The sequence below is a fragment of the Epinephelus fuscoguttatus genome, linkage group LG21, assembly GCF_011397635.1.
Source record: "Epinephelus fuscoguttatus linkage group LG21, E.fuscoguttatus.final_Chr_v1".
Lineage (NCBI taxonomy): Eukaryota > Metazoa > Chordata > Actinopteri > Perciformes > Serranidae > Epinephelus > Epinephelus fuscoguttatus.
This window is the reverse complement of record NC_064772.1, coordinates 4,532,022-4,557,657: the sequence shown is the minus strand read 5'-3', so window position 1 is coordinate 4,557,657 and position 25,636 is coordinate 4,532,022. Positions and strand designations below refer to the sequence as shown.

The 25,636-nt window shown below is 38.5% G+C and overlaps 1 protein-coding gene across 1 annotated transcript in view; it reads right to left on the bottom strand.

Moving 5' to 3' along the window:
- Positions 1 to 5,967: 5,967 nt before the first annotated feature.
- The window catches only part of LOC125882130 (tomoregulin-1-like), a 35,610-nt gene continuing 15,941 nt past the window's right edge, over positions 5,968 to 25,636 (bottom strand). The window contains exons 2-10 of the mRNA XM_049565834.1: positions 24,975 to 25,084; positions 21,158 to 21,287; positions 20,672 to 20,698; positions 20,354 to 20,444; positions 11,623 to 11,771; positions 10,443 to 10,490; positions 10,229 to 10,349; positions 9,119 to 9,280; positions 5,968 to 7,750 (exon numbers count right to left, since the gene is read on the bottom strand). Coding sequence (XP_049421791.1) covers positions 7,666 to 7,750; positions 9,119 to 9,280; positions 10,229 to 10,349; positions 10,443 to 10,490; positions 11,623 to 11,771; positions 20,354 to 20,444; positions 20,672 to 20,698; positions 21,158 to 21,287; positions 24,975 to 25,084 — 923 coding nt within the window. The 3' untranslated portion in view covers positions 5,968 to 7,665. The remainder of the gene's footprint in view (positions 7,751 to 9,118; positions 9,281 to 10,228; positions 10,350 to 10,442; positions 10,491 to 11,622; positions 11,772 to 20,353; positions 20,445 to 20,671; positions 20,699 to 21,157; positions 21,288 to 24,974; positions 25,085 to 25,636) is intronic.

The following is a 25,636-nucleotide window of genomic DNA, read 5'->3' as shown; positions in this document are numbered from 1 at the left end:
GAAGGGGGAGGGGGACAGTTAGTTTCCCATTCGGAGTTGAATTAGTAGGAATAAAATAGTGGCAATTGCTGAGGCGTACCAGGAGCTCACAGACACACGTTCAGCATCAGTCTGCCATTACCCCCGAACCCCACCGGCACGTAATTTTAACTCATTACGTGCTGCCACCATGGAATGCGGTGTTAAGAGGTCGTGGTCATTTTACGTATTTCTGTGAGATCAGGTTGCAATTTAATGGGAATTCAGGCTTCCCTATCCTTCAATTCACCACCAAAAATGTGGGCCCACACTCACCAAGCACACACACGCACAAGCCAGCAAATATTAATATAAAACAAAACAAAATAACCCCCCGTTGCAGGCCTGCTACGACGCTCGGGTGCGGAGAAGCCCAAAATTGTATGGCTGCTTCACTCAGAAGAGCATAAAATAAAATATGGTACCATACTTTAGTGTTTGGAGTTCAAAAAGCAGCTTTAACAGTCCTTTGGCTGTGCTCCGGCAATGCTGCTATGTTCTTCGGCGATGTCCCTTTGTTTTCCAACGGCGTCACTCTGTCTCGTGCAGTAGGTGAACTCTTAACTTAATATTATCAGCACACTCTGTAAAATCTTCAGTGCTTCCTTGTTGGAAACGGAAAACAATAGCCTTTAACATTAGCTGGGTTAGCTAACCCGCTGGTATGAGTCTACACATTGTGCTAATGCATGCTGTCACACACAGTTAGCGGCTAACGCGCTAATAAACTTGAGCAGTAATTTCATACACTTCTGAGCAGAAAATGTCTCAAACAACTCACAAAGCTACGTAGACTTAGTATCTGTAACTGTCGAGCTGAAAGTCTATGACACAACTACAAACTTCTTTCACTAACTTTCCATGGGCTTTTTCACTTCGCGCTTTTATATGCATGGAAAGAGTATATGAAAATAAGTTTCTTGGTGTAATTCTGGATCATAAAATCTGCTGGAACCTCACATAACTCATGTGCAAGCAAAGTTGGCAAAGGGCGTTGCAGTTCTGGGAAAGTCAAAACAAATTCTGGATCACAAATCGTTACACACTTTGTACTGCTCACTAGTTTTACCGTATTTAAGTTACTGTGTAGAGGTCTGGGAAAACACCTACAAAACCACCCTACAGCCATTATGCATATTACAAAAAAGAGCCATACGGACAATTAACAATGTAGGATACAGAGATCACACCAACCCACTGTTTTTAAAGTCCAACACCTTGAAGTTTATGGATCTGGTCAAACTCAAAACAGCACAAATAATGTAAAAGCAATAAATAATCTACTTCCAAACAATATACAAAACATGTTCAAAGAAAGAGAAAGGGTGTATAATTTGAGAGGAGAACTAACTTTTAAAAAACTCAGTGTTTGAACAACAATGAAAAGTAAGTGCATATTAGTCTGTGGGGTTAACTTGTGGAAAGTTTGGAGCTGGAGCTAAAACGAAGTACAAACATAAATCAGTTCAAAAAGATGTACAAAAACACTTTTCTTGAGAGGTATATGGAGGATAGCTGACAGTGTTTATATTTGTATTATATGGGGTTGTATACTTGGGATAGCCATTATTTTTGTATTGTTCTGGGTTGTTTATAAATAGGGATATCATTATATTTGGATTGTTGTACATTTTGTTTGTAAATAGGAATAGATGTTTATATTTATATGACATTGGGATGTATATAAATTAGAGATAGTGTTATATTGTTTATATTGGTGTTGTATTGGGTAGCACATGTGAATTATGATTATGTATACAAGGGGTAGAAGTTAATAAGTGTAAACTTCTTCCTACTCCTTTTCGGACATGTAACACATTGTTTAGGTTTATTGCTTATGGTGCTCTAAGATCATTTTAGCATGTTTTTAATTTAATATTTTTTTGTTTGTTTTTGTGCACATGTTTGAAATAAAAAATTCATTCATTCATTCACTCACTCAGTCCAACGTTAACATTGCACACCCTCATTTCCAGTTTTCATCCCTTTGTCATCTGACCAACTTCAACTTCCTGTTGCTGCTATGAACCCTTCACAATAAAATAAAACAGTCATGTTTGTACAACACAAGTTATTTACTTCACTGTGTCGTTTTCACTAATAATGAATTTTAACCATGTTTATGAAGAATATTTTAAACTTATTTAACAATCTCCTACACATTAACTTAATTACAATGTATATTTTTAACTGGGCTACATAAATGTAAGACTTTTGAAAAACATCATAGAATGTAACTTTTAAAAATTATGATGGAAAACCAGCAGAGACAAAACTGCCAACAATAACTTACTATATCACATTTTTTATGTACTGCAGTATACAGTAATTCCCAAATATAGAATTGATGTTATTATTAATTAGAAAATATTTATTTAAAAATAATAAATTGTCAGAGGGACCCTGAGAACTAAGAATTTATTGCCAGCGACAGCTTCACTGTAATTGTTGTGACAAATACAAAACTGACCTTTGATGAAATCAACATAACCTGTAGAAGAACACAGCTGTAAGACCTAATATATATTTAGATTGCTTCTCCCCGATTTCTCTTCAAGAATTGATCGCAGTGATTTCTTCATCTAAATCATCAACGTGTCTCTTAGACCCCATCCCAACTAGGCTACTTAAGGAGGTCTTACCTTCAGTTAACACTCATATATTAGATATGATCAATATATCCTTATTAACAGGCTATGTACCACAGTCTTTTAAGATAGCTGTAATTAAACCTCTACTAAAAAAGCCCACCCTGGATCCAGAGGTGTTAGCCAACTATAGACCAATATCTAATCTTCCCTTTATGTCAAAGATCCTTGAGAAAGTAGTCGCAGACCAGCTGTGTGATTTTCTCCATGATAATAATTTATTTGAGGAATTTCAGTCAGGATTTAGAGAGCATCATAGCACTGACACAGCACTAGTTAAAATTACAAATGACCTTCTGATGGCTTCAGACAAAGGACTCGTCTCTGTACTTGTTTTATTAGATCTTAGTGCGGCGTTTGACACTAGTGACCATCAAATTCTGCTACAGAGACTGGATCACTAAATTGGCCTAAAAGGTTCTGCACTAAGCTGGTTTAAATCTTATTTATCTGATCGTTTTCAGTTTGTTCACGTCCATAATGAATCATCCTTCTGTTCTGCAAGGTTCTGTGCTCGGACCAATCCTATTTACTCTATATATGCTTCCTTTAGGTAACATCATTAGAAATCACTCTATAAATTTCCATTGTTATGCGGATGATACACAGTTGTATTTATCGATGAAGCCAGAAGAAAGTAATCAATTAACTAAACTTCATAATTGCCTTAAAGACATAAAAACCTGGATGAGCACCAATTTCCTGATGTTAAATTCAGACAAAACTGAAGTTATTGTTCTTGGCCCCAAACAACTCAGAGACTCTTTATCTGATGACATAGTTTCTCTAGATGGCATTGCTCTGGCCTCTAGCACTACCGTAAGAAACCTCGGAGTAACATTTGATCAAGATTTGTCTTTTATTCTCATTTAAAACAAACCTCACGGACTGCATTTTTTCATCTGCGTAATATTGCGAAAATTAGGCCTATCCTGACCCGAAAAGATGCAGAAAAATTGGTCCACGCTTTAGTCCTTGAAAACTCTCCAGCTAATTCAGAATGCAGCAGCACGTGTACTAACAGGAACTAAGAAACGAGATCATATTTCTCCTGTTTTAGCTTCTCTGCACTGGCTCCCTGTAAAATTCAGAATTGAATTTAAAATCCTACTGTTAACTTATAAAGCTCTAAATGGTCAAGCTCCGTCATATCTTAGAGAGCTCATAGTGCCATATTATCCCACCAGAACACTGCGCTCTGAGAACGCAGGGTTACTCGTGGTCCCTAAAGTCTCCAAAAGTAGATCAGGAGCCAGAGCCTTCAGCTATCAGGCTCCTCTCCTGTGGAATCATCTTCCTGTTACGGTCCGGGAGGCAGACACCGTCTCCACATTTAAGACTAGACTTAAGACTTTCCTCTTTGATAAAGCTTATAGTTAGGGCTGGCTCAGGCTTGCCTTGTACCTAGTTAGGCTGACTTAGGACCCCCTATAATACACCGGGCACCTTCTCTCCCCCTCTCTCTCTCTCTCTCTCTCTCTCTCTCTCTCGTATCCTATTACTGCATCTTGCTAACTCGGCCATTCTGGATGTCACTAACTCGACTTCTTCTACGGAGCCTTTGTGCTCCACTGTCTGGCAGGTTACCTCGTACCACAGCGGTGCCTGGATGGTGTGACGTGTGTGGTTGTGCTGCTGCCGTGGTCCTGCCAGATGCCTCCCGCTGCTGCTGCTGCCATCATTAGTCATTAGTCGTACTTCTACTGTTATTATACACATATGATTATTGTCACATACGTATACTGCCAGATATTAATATATTATTATTAATTATAATATTTTTACTTTCATTAATGTTGTTGTAAGCTACTGTCATTACCGTCTGTCCTGCATCTCTCTCTGTCTCTCTGTCTCTCTCTCTCGCTCTCTCTCTCTCTCTCTCTCTCTCTCTTTCTCTGTCTCATTGTGTCATGTGGATTACTGTTAATTTGTTATGCTGATCTGTTCTGTACGACATCTATTGCACGTCTGTCCGTCCTGGAAGAGGGATCCCTCCTCAGTTGCTCTTCCTGAGGTTTCTACCGTTTTTTTCCCCGTTAAAGGGGTTTTTGGGGAGTTTTTCCTTATCCGCTGTGAGGGTCCAAAGGACAGAGGGATGTCGTATGCTGTAAAGCCCTGTGAGGCAAATTGTGATTTGTGATATTGGGCTTTATAAATGAAACTGAAATTGAAAATTGAATTGAGAAGTGGCTAATATGGATGGGTGGATTTACCAATTACAAACAGGGATATATTATTAAACAGGCACTACCTGGCTATTTGTGGATGAGCAAACTGCCAGCACTTGCTAACTTTACTCACTCGTTAGACACTCAACTAGGTGTGTGACACCCCTCCCACTGTTTTGGAGAATGTTCCAGCCAGCCTCATCAAGCAGTTGGCTGACATGGGAGGGTTGTTGCCTTGATTAGGCTCACCTGGGCTTCCAGGCTATAAAAGCTGCCTCGTGTTCGTTTGGTCTCTCCCTCTCTCCCTTCCTTCAGCTGACATCCACTGAGCATCACTGGTTTTGATTTGCACCTTCAACACCTCCACAGCACACCTGACACACACCCATGCATGGCTTTCATAACTGACTTTGCTGACCTACACACTCCATTTATTATTTAAGTTAATTTTAGTTTAATAAATTCGACTTGTTTTAAGTAAATCTTTTGTGTGGACTCCCTTCTTGTCACATTCACTGAGCCAGTTTGTGACAGGTGCATGTGCCCTTTGTAAATAGACCAGACTGGCACATACATCACTAAACATCAGGCTTCCCTTGTTCCAAGAGTATCAGTGAGTATTAGAAGAAAGTTATTTTCCTTTACATTAGACATGTTTTATTGTTGTTGTTTTTTTTATGAACATACTTCTGTAGATTAAATTTTAGATTTTTGAATACGTCAGGGCTTTTTTTGAGGAAACTGAATCCTTTCTTAGTTTTTGATCACGGTCTATACTATACTACTAGACTACTTTAGATTAAAAATATTCCTAATGACTAATTTTTCTGACTTTTAAATAGCCGATGAGTCAATTTGTTAACAATATTTTTTAGAAGAATAAATCATTCAAAGATGTGCCTAATCATTACAGTGGCATTTTCATTGAGTGAATACAGGTGCACAAAATAATAATTTTAATAACACGATTAAGCGACTAGTGTTTCTGGTGCCGTAGGCAGCAACGTTTAATCGACTAATCACACACATGAATTTAGACTCTATTAAAGCTCTGTCCAATCCGACCTGCTGTCAGTACGAGAGGAAAGATGGTGAGTGAAAGGATCAAAGTGATGACACAATGGATTGTGGTTTCCAACATCATAATTTAATTCTAGTTCAACTACAGAACAGCTCTAAACAACAACTTCAACTGGTTCATGCATTACGCAACATCTACAGCAAAATCAGCCTGGATTCCCTCAGGCGTCACAGGACCGAGACCTCAGCTTCAATTAATCTGATCCCAGTGCAGCAATACTTCAGGGAACCTCGCAGCTTATTGAGTCTACTCCTTCTACCACAATAAAACGACCAACACAAACACTTCGTACCATCATCACAAATTATATATATAAAAAAACAGAAAAAAAACTTGACCATAAGAAAAAGTATATTAAATTATCATTAGCTTGTCAAAACACACAATAAAAACCATTGGATTCCATTCCTGAATGGCGCCATCTGAAAATGAAGCAATAAAATAATTAAAACAACCTGTACATGTCAGCTGGTACTTTTTATCAGTTTTTAAGCAGTAGAAAAAACAGCATTTTGGTTTTTAGGTGCGTCTCATCATTACAAATACAAAAAAAGTAAAATAAAGTTTATCTGGGTGGCATGAAAAATGATTTTTGACCCTATGTGATGCAGCAAAACAGAATACAAGCCATCAGATTCATCTTCAGCAACAATACCCAGGAGGGCTACAGTGGTCCCTGATAATCCTGTAGTCCTGGTACACATCGCCCTCTGGAGTATTAAGGCTTTCATTACACAAAGTAAACAAAAAAAGAAAAGTTGTTCCCACTATGAGAAAATGGAGAAAAGCAAACAAATCTGTTGTTTTATTTTTCATATTGATGGCATACTCCAGCTATGGAAGAAAAAAATGATCACAACTGTAATTTCAATCAAGCAACTCAGCAACTGAATACCTCATTCTGATATTGAATCACTGGTAAATACTTAATGTTGACATTTAAGTATCACTTAATTTGTAATTTATAACATTTTATTTTGAAAATCCCAGACAAATTTCCAGAATCTATATTCCTGGCTAAAAACCCAGAGAGACTATATGTGTTTAACCAATCAAATTTCAGCAGCAGATTTTATTTTATTTTTTTAACTGAACTTAACTGAACTAAAAAATAAAAATCTTGAAATCTGAGTTTTTGAAATTGTAGAGCTTGAGAAAAAGAAGGAAATCTAAACCCCGAACATTCAGCTAGATGTCATATTTAAATATCATCATTAAGTTTTCAGGATGTCGTTGAATTTTTCAGATTTGGGTATTAAATAGCTTTTACTTCCCTGATCCTGACTAAATCTAAAGACAAACAAAAATACAGCATCAGCCTGCGTCCTACAGGGCTTAAATAAAAAGGGACAATCTGTGTTTTTCCCAGCTTGTATGTGGACGGTCCAAAGTGAAGATACAATCAGAAAAATAAGGTTTGAGTTTCCTGCCGGAGGATCCACAGTGTTTCAGAGTCTGAGAGGATGGCAGCATCACGACAAACACAAACGTTTTCGCTCCGCCTGATGGGAAACATAAAATCATCTGCAGACCAAAAAAAAAAAAAAAAAAAAAAAATCAAACATGGAGGAAAATCTTCAAAATAAGGCCCCTTTCAGAAATTCAAAAAAATAATTTTTAAAAAAGGGAAAAAAAAAGAGGCACCAAAAAGTCGAGATATCAAAAATGTAGTCAGTCTGTGTGGTACGAAAAATTTAAACTTGTATTTTGTAAAAACATGAGAGAGAGAACAAAAACAGAAGAAGAGCAGCTACATCATCCTAGAGGACGTTCCTGATGGGAAGTGACCAAGGTGCTGCTTCTGTCGCCGCCCACGCTTTGTCTTGGTGCACCTCCTGCAGGACAAAAAAGGAAGTACATGTCAACAACATTCAGCTGCAGGTGCTCAGTAACAATTAACTAAAACCCCATCCCCCAAGCAGCAACTGTCCAATCATTGCTTAACAACCATGATGACTCACAGCAGGTGTGTCTGTGTTTGTTTGCTCATGAGTTGCTAACATGAACAAGTCAGTTTTATTTCTTTAATTCACTGGCCTACCCAGGCCAATTTCCAGACCTCAGTGATCAGACTGTCAGCTGTATTTCCCCTGACACAGAGGTTGGATTTCTGTGCTTGTTTGACTGTGTGCGTGCATCTAAAAGTGAGCAAATCCCATCTCATATGTACTGATGGATGAAGTTGATGAGGTGTAATCCTCATGTATGAGTTTGTGTATATGTAGATTAATTTCTGTTTCTGATCCACCTCAGTTAACAGGTGTAGCGACCGCAGGTGGCTTTAACCGTGCAGTTTATGTTGTTGATGAGTAACATTTGTTGAATTAGAGATGCAAGTTAACATGTGCAGCAGTGCTGTTGATTAGCAGGCGAGAGACCAAAAGTAGGTCAAACTGCAGTGCACCCGCTGCACCACTAGAAGGAGCCACATCGTAATTGTTTACTGTAAGTTGCACATAATAAGAAGCTAACATTGAGTGTATTGGTCTAAATATATCACTTTGCTCTGCAATGTCTTTTACTGTGATTTGTATGTATCGACCTCCCTCAGCAAAGGATGTATTTTATGATCATCTTCAGACAATTTTAAATCATTGCAACTCTAAAAAGGAAATCATCCTACTCGGTGACTTTAATAAAGACACTTAATAGACATCCAGTCGTTGTTCTTGTCAGACACTGCAGTGGACCTGGCACCTATTCACCTCCCTTTCACAAACTAGTTTTTTCACCTACCGTCACCACAGCTTGTGAAACAGAGTACGGACAGAAGGCTCCATCTGTCTGCGTATCTAACACTGAACATAATGGTGCCCTTAACTAATCAAAATCATCACACGTTTTAACCAGATCTGCATTCAGTGTAACACTATGAAGGTTTAGTTAACTAGATTTACATTACAGTTTACAACAATACCTCAGATGTTGCCAAATACAAAAAGTATGTTGTGTAATGGGATGTATTTCCCTCTCACTGTAAACTGCACTATCACTACTACTACTACTTTTAACACATATTGGGTTTTTTCCATGTGTGCAGATAGAATGAAGTCATATTTTCATTTAAAGAGGATTTTCAGGTAAGTTTAATAATTGTTTACTGTAATATTTGTAAATTCTGCTACAACTTGTGACACTACAGCGACTTCCTGTGATGGTAGCAGTGGTGGTGTTTGTGGTATGAACAGTAGTGATGAGAGTACCTGGTGAAGCACATGACCACAGCTACGATGACAGCGATCTGAACAGCTCCGATGATAGCAGCAATGAGGATGTAGTGCAGCTTCTGACCACTGGGCACCACATACAGGATGTTGAAGTCCAGAAGCTGATCACACTGAGGACCACCATAAGCTGCCTCACACCTGACACACACAAAAACATTGGCATGAATTTGTCTGGATTGTTAGTAAGCCATAAAAAAGTGATGCACAAATCATAGTTTAGTATGCTCTAAAATATCATTAAGGAATGCATACTGTCATTAAAAAAGGTCAATTTAAAAAAGTCACATTATAGCATACACTAAAAATATAATGAAGGAATGCATACAGTCATTAAAAAAGTACATTTATTTAAAGTAATAGTATAGTATGCCATAACAAATATGAAAAAAGTCATTGTATAGTTTGACATAAAAAAAGATAAAGATAAAAAAGATAAAAAGTCTTAGTCTGGTACATAGTTTCTCATAGTGTGGCCCTACTTTTAATACCGTAAGTACATTTTCCTTGTTATACTTGCAAACTTTTAATTAAGTAACATTTTTTACTGCAGGACTTAGACTTGTAATAGAGTATTTTTTACAATATGGGATTAGTACTTTAACTTAAAGGTCCAGTGTGTAGGATTCAGAGTCATTTATTGGCAGAATTCTTATATATTATTCATAACTATGTTTGCTTTGTTTATGATCATCTGAAACTATGATTTGTTAGAATGAGCCGTTTATATCTACATACAGAGCAGGGTTTTCTTCCAGGGAGTCCACCATGTTGTTGTACAGTAGACCAGAATGGACAAACCAAACACTGGTTCTAAATAGGGCCATTCACATTTTCATGTCAGCCACTATAGTTCTCCCAACAGGTTTGGCACACAGGAGAAGTTTCAGTTCTGCAACCTCACAGTTAGATACCACTAAATCCTGCACACTGGACCTTCATGTACAGGAGCTGAATACTTGCCCCTGACTGTGAATTGCACTAAAATGGAAGAGTGGCCTAAAATTAAGTTTTAACTCTTTAACAGCCCCAACTTCCTTGTCTCTGCGGAGCACTCTGATTGGTTGAAGACAGACAGTCGGGTGTTACCTGCAGGTGGGCAGGCTGTGTCTCATCTCACATTGGCCGTGTTCACAGAACTGGGTGTAGTCTTCAGGACAGGGGGTGTGGCTGTCCACAAACCCCTCACCCTCACCAGGCTTGGACACAGCTTGGGAAAAAAAGATGATAAACTGGTTTCTCATTGGCTCTTACAGAAATATACAATATAAACTACGGGCAGACTGTAGTGGAGGGGTCTTACCATAGATGTCTGGTTTGGTCTTCATGCTGTCATCTTTCCTGCTTTTATCTGAAACCACAGAAGAAGAAATAAGATGTGTTATTGTGATGTATTTTCATATTTTATCTCCTCATTATTCATCTTTGTTTTGTTCTAGTCTGTTTCAGTGGAAGGGTGGAACAGCAGGTGGCAGTATCAACACTGCTTTAAATAAAACCAGAACAACACCCATTGTCATCGCTCATTTCTACAGCTTTTAGCTATTTTTAATGAGTTACATCATATTCCTGTCATTTCCATAACAGAAGCAGCGATAAAGTCTCCAGCCTATGAAGACATAAGAAAAAATAAACAAATGAATAAATCATTGAGGAGTGAGAAATCCATGTCAGCTTGTATTAAAGATGATCAGAAATCATGACTTATTGTCTCTACTTAATACTGAATAAATATTTTGTATGTGATTACTTTTGTAATGTACAAATACTATAAGTATCTGACCAAATGTCTCTCTGTTCCTGAGATATAACGAGTAATGGCCAGGAAATTTTTTTTGCAAAACATTATGATGTCACAGTGAAGTTGACCTTTGACCTTTTGGATATAAAATGTCATCACTACATTATTTTATCCTATTAGACATTTGTGTGAAGTTTTGTCATGATTAGTGTATGACTTAATGAATTATGGCCAAAAACATATTTTGTGAGGTCACACCGACTTTGAACTTTGAAACTTTGACCTTGGACTATAGGTGAGCGATAAATATCGTCTACGATAGTATGATAAATGTTGTTTTGACAATGTGCAATTTTACATTATTGAGTATTTATACTATCTCAAAAAGAAAACAAATGAAAGGCGTGTAGATGGTAAAGGAGAGGTGCATAAAAGTCAGAATTTGTGCCTCAGAAGCCAATCAGCAGGCACGATTCAGTCATGTGGTGATAACGTGATCTCCCACAAGCAGGGTTGCCACAACTTTGGGCTTGTGTTTTTGTAAAGTCGCTTACAAATATTGGTAGTCGCAGGTTGCAGTTTTTTGGGCTTGTTTCTAAAGCACGATGGCCTATCCTCTCTTCAACTCCTCCTTCTCCTCCTCCTCGTGGCTTGTGGTTGATATGGTGTCAGCTGACATGATATCTGTATGTGTTGTGCAGTTTTTCTGTTCATTAATCACAGTGATGTATTTTCTTGTTACCTTGGCAACGTCCCACGTGTTTGATGTCGATCTTGAGCTGTTTGAGGCAGGAAGCTTCGCGGACATGGCAGGGCGTGTCGTAGGTGATGCCATCACTGCCACACACTGGGTTGTCGTTGTGGCCGTTACACACAATGTTACACATGCAGCTGGAAACAAACACAAACATCAAGATCGTCTTATTTGTGTTGTTGTTACATGTAATCATTAACAATTCCTGGGATTTTTTTTAATTACAGATATTTTTTTTAACTTTTTTATGCTTTCCATGTTTGAGTTTTTAAATACTGACATTTTTTACTTTTTCATGCCTGCCATATTTTTGACACTGTTTTCGCTCCCAACATTTTTGACTTTTTTGTTTTTGCCTGACATCTTTTTGACTTTTTTTCATGTCAACAATATTTTTGACGTTTTTTTCAATCCCAACATTTTTAAATTATTTTTATGCCTGACATATATTTTTTTGACTATTTTTCACTCCTGCCATTTTTTGCTTTTTCATGCTTGACACTTTTTTATTTTTCACTCTTGCCATTTTTCACTTTTTTTTTTTTTACTTAACATATTTTTGACTTTTGGTATCACTCCAGACATATTTTACGTTTTTTCACTACTGACATTTTTAACTTTTTTCATGCTTAGCATGTTTTTGAATTTTTTTCACTGACAACATTTCTGATGTTTTTATTTGCCTGACAAACGGAGTATTTTTTTTTTTTTTACTACCAACATTATTGACTTTTATTTTGCATGACATCTTTCTGACTTTTTTTGCCTGAAAAATTATTTTTTACTCCCAACATTTTTTTTTGTGATCAATTATTTATTGAATTTTTCCATAAAAAAATAGCAAAATGAAAAATAAGAAACAAACCCTCTCCCCATCCCACAAACCTCTAGGGGACCATTAGGCCAGTAGTTTTTACAAAACAATTCTAGGAACTCGGTTGAGCATATTAAGTAGTGAATACATAACATACACAAACCCATATGTACCATACATATCAACTGACATATTCGTATAGTATTGTTGATATTGTTAGGAAATGTGAGAACAAAATATCAACTGACTGTGATGACACTGACATGATGATACTGAAAAAAGTTATAGACGGAATATCAAAACCACTCACATATATATGTAACTTATCATTCCCATCCGGTACATTTCCAAACAGAATGACAACAGCTAAAGTCATTCCTCTGTACAAATCCGGGAACAAACACCACTTCACAAACTACAGACCTGTCTCACTACTTCCGCAGTTCTCGAAAAACTTTTCAATAACTGACTGGACTAATTTACTGATAAACACAACCTACTTACTGATAGTCAATATGAATTTAGAGCACACAGATCAACATCACTGGCCTTATTAGAATTAATTTAAGAAATGACCAATTCCATAGAGCAGAAAAAACATGCAGTTGGAATATTCATCGATTTAAGGAAAGCATTTGACACAATAAATGACATATTAATAAAAAACTGGAACGATATGGCATCAGGGGTATAGTTTTAAACTGGGTTAAAAGCTACTTAAGCAACAAGAGACAGTTTGTGAAGCTGGGAGATTGTTCCTCTTCATGTTTGGTCATAACTTGTGGTGGGGTCAGTGTTAGGACCAAAGTTTTTCATATTGTATATCAATGACATATGTAATGTATCTTAAGTAATGAAACTTGTCTTGTTTGCTGACGACACAAATATCCGTTTTTCTGGTGATAATTTAATGAAACTATTGCAGGAAATCACAACAGAAATGAGTAAATTGAAAATATGGTTCAACAGTAACAAATTATCATTAAACTTGAACAAATCCAAAGTAAAATTATTTGGTAACAACAACATAAACATACATATAAATATTCAAATAGATGGGGTTATTATAGAATGAATTAAGGCAATCAAATTTCTTGGAACAACTATCGATGAAAAACTCAGTTGGAAACCACATATAAAAAACATACATTCCCAAGTATCAAGAAGTATTGCAATATTAAATAAAGCCAAACAGTTTCTAGATCACAATTCACTCCGGGTTCTTTACTGTTCACTGGTTTCACCTTATTTAAGTTACTGTGCACAAGTATGGCACAACAATTACAAAAATACAATACATTCATTATTCATCCTCCAAAAAAGCGCAATAAGGATTATTCACAAGGCTGGTTACCGGGATCATACAAATACATTATTCTTAGAGTCAGAAATACTCAAATTTGCAGATCTGGTGGACTTTCAAACAGCACAAATATTATTCAAAGCAAAAAATAATCAACGACCACATAATATTCAAAGATTGTTCACTGAAAGAGAAGGGAGTTATATTTTAAGGGGTTTATTTAATTTCAAAAATTATAGGGTGCGCACAATCAAGAAAAGTTTTTGTATTTCTGTTTTTGGGGTGAAGCGGTGGAACGGTTTAAATGAGGAGCTCAAGGGATGTCCAAACATGAAGTGTTTTAAAAATCTGTACAAAAATTTGATTTTCACAAGGTTCAGGGATGAAGGGGATTGATCATAACTGGATGTTTACTGTGTATCTGTTTAGTTTATTTTGTTCTTTCCTGATTTACCATCTATCTGTTTTGTTTTGTTTTGTTTTTCTCCATCGTGGGTGTGGTTATTGATAGTAAATTTATATATCCATATTGATATACAGACATATATAATTATTTAATATATATATAAGGAAGCTAGATAATCAATTTATTTTGAATTACGAAGAGGGGTGGGATTAAGTTAAGTTTTTACTTCAGCCCTTTGTTTCTTCTGTTTGTTTATTTACTGTATTTGTTATTTGTTTCATTCATCCATCTTCTAACCGCTTCCTCCTCTGGAGGGTCGCCAGACTATCGCAGGGCTGACACATAGAGACAAACAACCATTCACACTCACATTCACACCTACGGACAATTTAGAGTTATCAAGTAACCTAGTCCCCAATCTGCACGTCTTTGGACTCTTGGAACCCTCTTTCTGTGAGGCGACAGTGCTAACCACCACACCACCGTGCCACCCTGTTATTTGTTTACATGTTCGAAATAAAGATTAGTAACTAAATTACATGTAAACACACATAACATCATATGTATGAGTATACACATACTCATACATATAACATCATATGTATGAGTATGTGTATACACCCACACACCTAGCACATGCCCCAATGCTAATGAGAGAGAGAGAGATAATAAAAAAAGAAGAGAAATAATAAAAATAAACAATAAAGATAACTGCAAAAGTACCACATCCCATACCCTCCACTCCCACCCACCCACAGGACCCAAAGGAAGGATCATAGATGGCTATAATAAAGATTTTAAGGTGATAATGGCACCATTCCAATATGAAATATTTTCAGGTTTGGCGAGATGCAGATTGGCTGCCCAGCAGTCTATGATTGCTATATCTATAAAATCTAGCAGCCATTTTTAGATAGTATATGGAGAGGTTTCCATCTGCATGCTATCAGCCTTTTTGCAGCAGTGAGGCCGGCCAGAAAAAGGCGTTTGAGTTTGACAGGCAGGTCCAAGCCAGACGAATCATTAAGTAATAATATAGCACGTGAAAAAGGAATCTGTTTAGACAATAATATGGATAGGACACCACACACTTTCTTCCAGAAATCCACAACACCTGGGCACTCCCAAACCATATGATAAAAAGTGCCTAAGCTGTTTTGAGGGCATAGGGTGCCATTAGGGGATGGCAAGGCTATAAGTTTAAATAGAGTGCGTAGAGTGAGATAAGACCTGTGAAATTGAAATGAATAATTCTGTGGTTGGGGTTTCTGGAAGATAACTACAGGTTTTGCCAGATAATGTGCCAATCCAAAACACTGTCAACCTGCTTCCACACTCTGTCAAGAGGGAGTGGCCTATTTGGAGCCTGCATCAAAGTAGCACATACAGCAGAAACCACCCCCCTATGAACCGTCAACACCTTATGAAAAGGATGTGAACTGAGAGTACAGTCCCAGGGCACCCCATAAGTTCGCATTGCTGTACGCAACTGAAGATAAAAGAAAAAAGGAGGTACCAGGTAGGTTAAAGTCTTTCTGAATGTTTGTGAATGAGCGGAGACCTTCAGCCCCAACAACATCAGACAGTGTAAATATACCCTTACTTGACCGGGCGGGAAAATTTATAGGGTGCCCTCCCAACTTGAGACCAGAGTTGAAGAATATGGGAGATTGAAGATACCAACTGGGGTCACTTTACAAAGTTTTTCAACCATTTTCCTGACGGAAATAAGCTGTGAGATAATGAAGCCAAATTTCAATTTAGAGTGTTTCACAGAAACATTAGAATAAATAAGGTCTTGTAGTCTGTGGGGCTGAACAATATTTTCCTCAACAGGACGCTAAGATGCACAAGATGCTGTATCAAACCACGTGGAAAGAGGGCTCAACACAAAGGACCAATAATACCACTGGAAGTTTGGGAGCCCTAATCCACCATCCTTTTTTGTTCTTTGGAGAGCAGATAATTTCAGTCTCGGTCTTTTTCAAGCCCAGCTAAATTTAGACATCAATGAGTGAATCTTCTTCCAGTAGTCTGTAGGAGGGGCCAAAGGGAGAATGGAACTAACAAAATCTATGCGTGCCAGGATATTGATTTTTATTACTGATATATGGGAATGAAAAGACAAAGATGAAGAGCTCCATTTATGAAGGCTAGATTCCACCTCAGCAAAGACTTTCTTATAGTTGTTAGTTACTGTATTTGAAACCGTAGGAAAAATTGATATTCCCAGATACTTAAAAGTCTGGACCACAGGGATATTTAGAATGGCTGCCGAGGAAGACATCTGCCTAGCGGAAGAGTTCAAAGTTAGTAATGCTGATTTTTCCCTGTTGATTTTATATGCCAAAACCTGGCTAAAGTCCTTAAAGATGTTCAAAAAGAAAGAAAGAGAGTGAGAGATATTTTGGAGAAAAAGAAGAATATCATCTGCGTACAAGTAAATAAAGTGTTTGGTGTTATGTGCCATAATAAGGAAATGCCTAGCTGACTGCCGGACAGCCTGGGCTAGAGGCTCTAAAGATAAAACAAACAGCAAGGGTGAAAGGGGTAGGGCTGTCAGAATGAACTTCGCTATTCGAAAACAATTCGAATTATTGCAAAAATAAGCATATTCGAAGTTGGAAACTAGGGTTCGAATATTTTAAAAAAACAAACAAAAACAAAATAAAGAAAAATGGCGCGCTACCGTGCATTAAGAGATGTTTTTTGGGGAAATACATGACTGTCAGAGAAGCCCCGTTTACAAACAGACCTACAATCCATCTCCTCTCCTCTCCTCTCCTCTCTTCTTTTTCTTCTCAGCGGAGGGTGCCCTGTCAGCCCTGCGCTGACAGTGACAGGGCGCATCTCTTTGATCCGAAGTGACACAGCCCGTTTGCTTATTCTTCGGGGTCGTTCAATAGAGTAATTGCAAATAAATATTGTTTTAATGTGTAACTACTGAAATGTTCACAAGGGCTTTCATAAATTCCTACAATGTTGCGGCACTGCTGCTTTTGCAGGTTAAAAGTTAATGACAGCGACTTGAAGTGAGGAGGAACAACACGTCTCCAGCTTGTCAGCACAGCGGTGTCGACACTGCTGTGCTGACAAGCTGGAGACGCTCACTAATGCATGTGATGCAAAATATTAAAATAATGTCATTATAACACAAAAAATATAAAAATGCGGTGGTAGGCATAGGCTATAGCCTATACCAAGGAAAAATTTGAATATTATTCGAATTTTTAACGTAAAAAACATTAAAAATTCAAATCTGATTTTGGGGGAAGATTGACAGCCCTAGAAAGGGGACAACCCAGTCGAGTACCCCGAGAAATAAAAAATTGCTGAGAACGTGGTCTCAGTCAATACTATTGCTGATGGGTCTTTATACAAGACTTGAATCATTGTTAAAAAAGTATCCCCAAAAACCTGCCATAGAAAATGCCACTCGAGCCGATCAAATGCCTTCTCGCATGAAGTGACAAGATGGCATTTGAGGAATCTGCGGTCTCAGAAGCTTCAGTGATGGGGACATGATCTGAGGCCAGGCGATTCTTAATGAAACCAGTTTGGTCTGGATGAATTAAAATGGATAGATGCAGTTCTAATCGGGAAGCTATGGTTTTAGCAAACAACTTAATATCCACATTCAAGATTGATACAGGGCAGTAACTAGAGCACTCCAGAGGGGTCCTTACCCTTTCTTAAAAGAAACAATAGCAATATTAACATTCTGGAAAAAAGAACCCTTCTTTATTGCAGAATGAAACATCTGCAGTAAAAGAGGCCTGAGGCCAAAAGGCCATATAAAATTCTGGGGGCATACCATCAAGCCCTGGGGATTCACCCTTATTCATGCTCTGTGTAGCTCAGTCAGTATTAAAGCCCACTGATTGTCACACAGCTGAGTGTGTGAAATTTGTTCTCCGCATTTGACCCATCCCCTGAGGGATGGGTGAGCAGCAGTGGTGCTGCGCGCGGGAATCATGTGGTGATCTAACCCCCCAATTCCAACCCCTGATGCTGAGTGCCAAGCAGGGAGGCAATGGGTGATCTAACCCCCCAATTCCAACCCCTGATACCGAGTGCCAGTCTCAGGGCGGACACTCTACCGCTAGGCCACTGAGCTGGTTATGGGGGGCCTCAAGTTCAAAGGTAGCATCAGCTTTGGAAGCTGGAGGGGGTTCAAAAAAACTCCTGCAAGATCTCAGAAGAGTATAAACTAGAGTAAAATGAACGAAAGATATTGTTGACTTCAGCTGGGGCAGAGCACAATTTACCTGTGGCAGATTTGACTGAGGATATATTTGCCAAATCTTCATTGGTGTTGAGTTTCTGAGCCCATAAATGGCTTGGCTGTGCACTGTGTAAATACTCAATTTGCATAGTCCTATGGATAAGAAAATCAGAAAATTTCCTCAGTAACTGATTGGGATCTTTAATTAGAAAATCTCGTTCGAGGACAAGATCTGGCTTGTCCCCTCAGCTACTCCAGTTCTATCCAGTGAGTGCAACCAGACCGCATTAAAGTCGCCTCCTATTATCAGGCTAAACTCTGATAAATCCAGCATAAGTTTAGTAAGGAATTCAAAAAAATTCCTATCAAAGGAGTTAGGGGCTTAAATAGAAACAAAAGCTAATTTTTTAAGGTAAAAACAGGAATCCTGAGGTTAATTTCAATACCTTTTTAAGACTTTTTTAAGACCTTGCAAAAAAACTTTAAGACCTCCTCGCCACTTCAAGCTGTCGTTAGCAGCAACGCATCTTTAACTTACTAAACAGTTGTAGTTTGCAATTAAATCTATGAAGCACAAACATACAACAGAACTCAGATAAGATGAGAAGGAATAAAGCTTGAAAGAATAAATTAAACCAAAGGCAGGTTTATTAAAATACACCTTAGGTCATAACAAGTAACACAGCTCTACAGCCCAACATCAGCTATTCAAGGCCAACTTGCTGAAAACAACAACCTTATGGCTAGCCCCTTGCATGTGGGATTTAGGGCTGACCCAAAAAATTTGAAGCTTTGTTCGTTGGCACGGGATTCGATTGTGTTTTTCTCCCGTTTTTTGGGGGGACCTTGAACGCAACACTAATCATGCCATCTGTTTACTGTTGTTTTTTTCCCCTTTAGCCATAATGTAAACTCAAAGAAGCAATATCTGTTAGCCATATAAGATTTCATGTTCCAGTTCCAGTTCCAGTTTGTGTTTTTGATTGATTGATTGATTGTTTTTGGTTGGTTGACAGATAAAGGCCGGCCCCATTAGGCTGAGTAAAGAAGTCATCTGGTCTGATTGTTGCATGAATTGCATAAAAAAGTTTCACAGTGAATCAGAGAACAGGGATATTATTATTGCCACGGGTTATTTGAAATGGACAAAGGTATTCTTTACTGGTGAGTTAAGGGAGAATAGCTATCATATAATTAAAAAAGAAAACATCTCCGACAAGGAAATAGAAAGCCCGATGTGCAATGAATGGAGACCTATTATCCTGCTTGAACACAGACGACTAAATTCTTTCAACAATGTGACTCAAAATAATGATAAAATAGATTTTATTGATGTAAAATAATATGCTGATGGAGACATTTTCCACTGGTCTGCTGCGCTCTGAGTCTGATGTCAGTGACACATGCTGCTGAAAAATCAAAAGTTAAACACTACTTATCAGCAATCACAAGTGTTTTTTCGTTTGTAAATATTTTTATCTTAATTATAGGGTTGCAAGAAACTACCTTTTCGCCATAATTTTTAAGTTATTAACTTTTTTTGACTTTTTTTTTTTCGCTGAAAAATAACAAAAAAAAAGAAAGCCATCCCTTGGATCCTATCCCACCAACCAATTATGCCCCCATACTGTGCTACCCATACCCACCAACCCTGCCAGCCCCATTTCCGGACTGAATGTCGGATCCATAAAAGTTAAGTCCGAACTACTCCCAACATTTTTTCACTTTTTTGTTTGCTTGACATATTTTTGACTTTTGTTTTAACTACTGACATATTTTTGAGTTTTTTTCCCTCCTTACAAAAAAATGAAAATCATGTTTGTGAAACTTCACTCTGAGTGTGCATTAACAAAATCAGAATATATCTTTGCACACATACTGAGACCATGTCCATACTTATGTGGATAAATCTAAAACACGGATGTGTGTGTGTGTGTGTGTGTGTGTGTGTGTGTGTGTGTGTGTCCTTACAGCATGTCTTCAGAGTCTTCATCACATTCAGCTCCAAACTTGCAGTTTCCACATTTCGAGGCCTTTTTACCGCGACCTGAGCCCTCATCATCTGCAGAGACAAAAACATCACAATAAACATGGCTTCTACATGTGTTATTATAATAATAATAATAATAATTATTATTATTATTATTATTATTATTATTAGCATTATTGTTGTTATTGTTACTGTGTTGTTGTTGTTGTTGTTGCTGTTATTACTATTATTATCAGATTCAAAATATTGCATTATAAAACCAACATAAGAGTGTATTGGTAATATATGAATCTGTTTACCTCCATCACCAGATCCTGAAGCACCATCTGACAGAGAGACAGACACACAGACATGTTTTGAAATTATCAGCTGACAGGAAGCAGTTCCCTATCAGAACACATGTCCAACATATTTAGATCAATGAAATAATAAAAAATTATGCCTCAGAGGTTGGTCCGACACAAACTGAACAATATATCACTCATGAAGAGGACTTGTTACAGGCTTTTTGTATTTGACTGATTTATAACCAGCTGTACCAAATTTCTGGATACATTTTATGTCAACAGAAATCATGGCTTCAGGATTTTTACCATAGTTCATTTATTCACAGCTTAATTAAATTTTCCTATGAATTTTTATTTCCAAACAAGATGGTCTAAATATAATTTCCAAGCCTCCTCCATGACTACTTTAAATATATATTCAAAATAAGTTTAAAGTCAGCAAGATAACTGTCCACCACATTTCTGACTGTAAAATGTGACTGTGTGTGTGTGTGTTACCGTGGTAACACGGTCCCTCTGACATGATGGTGATAGCTCTCTGTTTCTTGCAGGCGGCTCTTCTCAGGAAACACTCATTCTGGTACGTGTCTCCGTTTGACCCGCATACAGGGATGTACTTCTTATGACACTGAAACACACACAGTAAAATAATCGTAAGGATTAATAAAATACTCTTAAAGTCAGTAAAACTAGATAATATGTAAGTAATTCACCTTTTATTTTCACATAGACACATTAGCCCCTTTTAGAGGGCGATCACACAGAGATGAAGCGCTAGAAGCGCAACGCCAGTAAAACAATTGTTTTCCTATGATACGGCGCGTCTGACCGGCGTTAAAGCATCTTTTTAAATGGCTGGTTTTTTTAGACACGCGTTTTTGTAGACGTGCGTTTTTAGACGTGCGTAGATGCTGAAAAGTTAAAATATTTTCAACTTTTTGAGCGTCAGACGCCAGTAGCACTATTCGTCATTGTCGTCATTGCCCCAGGCAACCAATCAAATCCTCCTTCCTGTTTTGTTGTGGCAGTTTGGCCAGTTACGGCAGTTTACGGCATTTACGAGCGACAGACAACACAATGCAATCCGAAGATGAGAAATTTATCCTGACTTTGATTTTTAAGAATTATACAACACACACACACACCACAGTACTCGAACAAACACTGGAGGGGACATGCATGGAGCTGTGCGAGCAGCGCAACGAATTTGTCTGGTGAGTACAATGTAATTGACGACGACAATATCATTGTAGCAGCTAGTTGAGATAGTGGGATGTGTGAGAGGGCTGGTGACCTTATTTTGTAGTTCACAGTTTTTGTGCTGCATTTTTATGTATGAAAAGTGCTATATACACAAAGTTGGATTTGATGTGATAGCTCATGATAGTTTCATGTAAGCTAGTACTGTCTCTACTGTCTTTGAGGGAAACACTATATTCAAGGGGAGACATAGCGAGATGACAGGAGGTGTGTGTGTGTGTGTGTGTGTGTGTGTGTGTGTGTGTGTGTTGCGCACACACCCCCGCTCCACAGGCGCTCCTTGCTGTTTTTTTGTCTAGCATGCACTGAATAAGCGCTTCCAACGTTTCAAGCGTCTTTGAAGAGTCTGCGTCTCGAGCGTCTCATTTCTGTGTGATCGCTCCCTTATACTGCCAGATTTTCCGCGAATGTTGGTCTGTTTTGCCAGCATTTAGACACACAGAGCCGGATTGGTGAGTTGATTTGAGGTGCCTCAGCGAGGTTCCGCCTCGTAGGGTAGTCATATTGGTGGAACCTTTTAGTTTAAAAAGATGGCCTTCCGCAACGGTAGGGGCTGTTGAAGACTTGTGGGAGGAGCTGTTGATGATGCCGCACGTGTGAGCGACTGGCAGTGGATACACAGGAAACAGCTGATAGCAGGAATTAGCAAGCAGCTAGTAACAAGAGGGAAACGCAAACCTGACAGACACTGTAAAGATGAGCAACTAGGGAGACAAGGAATTGCGCGCCCTCCTTGCCCTCACAAACAAAGAGACCATTAACCGTCAGATGACGGGAACAGTGAAGAACGAAAACACGAAGTCATGGCTAATGATGCTCATAATGTTTAACTGTTGGTAACTTCAGAGAGGATCAATGAACACATCAGAGTCAGAATGTGATTTCCCTATGTGGGTCCATGTAGCGCTGATGATTCAAGATGGCACTGAGGCCGGGTCTACACAGGGGCAAGAGAGGGCAATGCCCCCTTAAACAAATGTCTTGCCCCCTCAAATCAAATCCACCGAAAAAGGCACAAAACAGAAAAGTTTTCTCATCTATCTGCACTCCACTCTGTGCTGTGTGCCGGCTGTGTGTGATCTACTGTCTGCAGTCGGCAGAGACCCTCCCCCCAGTAAACACCCAATCACTGTTTAGTATGCAAATGAGCCACGATGCATCGGCGTCAGGTTTCTCAGTCTCAGTGAAGCAGAATGCAGCAATAAAGTGAAGCTCCGTTAAACTCGTCATAGCGTCTCGTGTGGTGAGATACTTAATAGCCTATATAGTTAACAACAAAAAGCAAAAATAAATATAGCAAACAAAAGTAAATATAGCAGTGTGAGCATAGAGTGTGAGCCTGTCAATGCAAACATTTCTTTAATCACACAAACACAGCGAGACATGAGTGCCTGCTGCACGTCACATACCGAGGACAAATGCCCTGTGTGCCAGACCCCTACATAAAGCCCCGCCCAGCCTCTAGTTCTGCACTCTGTTTTTTGATAATCACAGCGATTTTTACAAAGCTTTTATTAACTTTTCACTCCTGCAGCTTTCAGCAGCTCAAAGGAGAGTGGAATGAAGAGAAATCTGTTAAATTGCTAAAAAAAAAAAAAAAAAAAAAAAGACAAAAAAAACAAACCAAAACAAAAAAAAATATAAAATGTTTTGTTCTAGCCTATATCTGTTGTGTTTGTTAGTTCTGTTAGTTTAAGAAGTTTTTTTTATAAGACTAGCTTTGGTAAATACTGGCTATATTGAGGTTATTGTAATTATTAGGTTCAAATTTATTTCATATGCCTACATGCCTAATGGCCATCCAATAAGATAAATGTTAAGATGTTGGTTGTGCCTGGATGAAGGATATTTTTATTTTATTTTTTCTTAATTTTTATCTTATTTTTTGTTTATTTTATTTTTCAGTTTTCCTCCCTGAGGGATTGCCACCTTATTGTGGTCAGGGGGTTTGCGTGCCTCAGTGACCCTAAGAGCTATACCAGCAGGAGCTTAGTCTTAAGGTGGGACACCCAAGTTGGACAGGTCTTAGGGTAGAGGCCTGACAGAGTGCAGTCCATTTCTTTTGATATTTTTCTCCCGTTAAAGGAGTTTTTTTTGGGAAGTTTTTCCTTTTCCGCTGCGAGCGTCCAAAGAACAGAGGGATGTCGTATGCTGTAAAGCCCTGTGAGGCAAATTGTGATTTGTGATATTGGGCTTTATAAATAAAATTGATTGACTGATTGATTCTTTAGGTTGGGGGTTGAACACACAGCTAACAACAACCAAATTGGCCTATGGCTAAGTCCCGCCCTCAAACGCGATGAGCCAATCACAGTGCATATAGCCATTCCCATACACTTGGACATTCTCTGCCTGGACGTTCATTGAAATGCATTACAGAAAGTCAGTTTTGTTCGGTTTTATGAGCTTTTCTGAGATTTGAAGTTTACAAATGGTCAAGCGGTGTGCATGGGGTACATGCAACTCTGACACAAGGTATCCTGAGAGGCTGGGCAAGGAGGTGTGACCCCAAAAAATGTGAATTACCTCCTGCGAAATGCTGTGTACTGTGACACCTGCCATAGCGCCGGTCACTGAATGTTGATAGTTTGTCCGAGTGAGTGGAGGGGGGCGTGGCTTAGCCATAGGTCAATTACATGTAGAAAACACTGTTATCAACAACAAAACAAGCGGCGAGCACATTTGAGACCATGGTGCATTGACACCCTCTATAGGACACTCACACAGCATCTCCATATCCTGTGAGTGAGTGACCTTTATTTGTCAGCTCTACCTATGGCAAAAATGTGCTGGAGCATGATGCCCCCTTCACATTTATGACTGCCCCCTCATATATGCCTGCCTAGAACCGGGCTTGGATGGCATCACCAAGACTGTCCAATCACAGACTGACCTGTCTGTCTGGATGACTTCATATTTACTCATCTTAGTTTGTTTCTAATAAGTCAGTGTGAATATGAAACCAAATGTAAACAACTACAGGTGAGACACAAAGAACAGGCAAATCAGTGTGTGTGTGTGTGTGTGTGTGTGTGTGTGCGTGTGTGTCACTCACATGGAACTGGCAAACACACTTTATGTCGGCTCCATTCTCGCGGCAGGTTCCTCCAAAGCGACACGTCCCAGCGTCACACACTCGCAGGTCGCTCTTCTTCTCTGACAGATCTGGAAAAACAAACCAATCATCATAGGGAGTATGTTTGATTTCTTTAACCAGTCAAAATGAAAAAAAAAAATGCATCTGAAATCACACGCCCTCTAAGAGTTATAACTAAGTCAGATATACAGCATTAGATTTAGAGTAATTCACACTTTAAAGGATATTCTTATCTCTGATGTCTATCATAAAAAAACATCAATAAATCCGCTTAGAAATAATTTTAAAAAAAGAACTGGAATTCCCACCCCGCGGTTGTATGCCTCCGCTTACCACTCAAGTTTCTCTTACAGTTTACATCCATGTCTGTGAAAACATGGATGCTTCACACCCATTGTCCCCTCAACAGCACAGAGGATCTATATACAATCAGCAGTTTCAAGGTGGGCACCCAAGCTTAGAGTCACCAATTCAGTATCTGACCAAATGTCTCCCCTTCTGTTCCTGAGATACGACGTTGAATAATGGCCAGAAAAGTGTTTTATACAGAACATTATGATGTCACAGTGAAGTTGACCTTTAACCTTTTGGATATAAAGTGTCATCACTTAATTATTTGA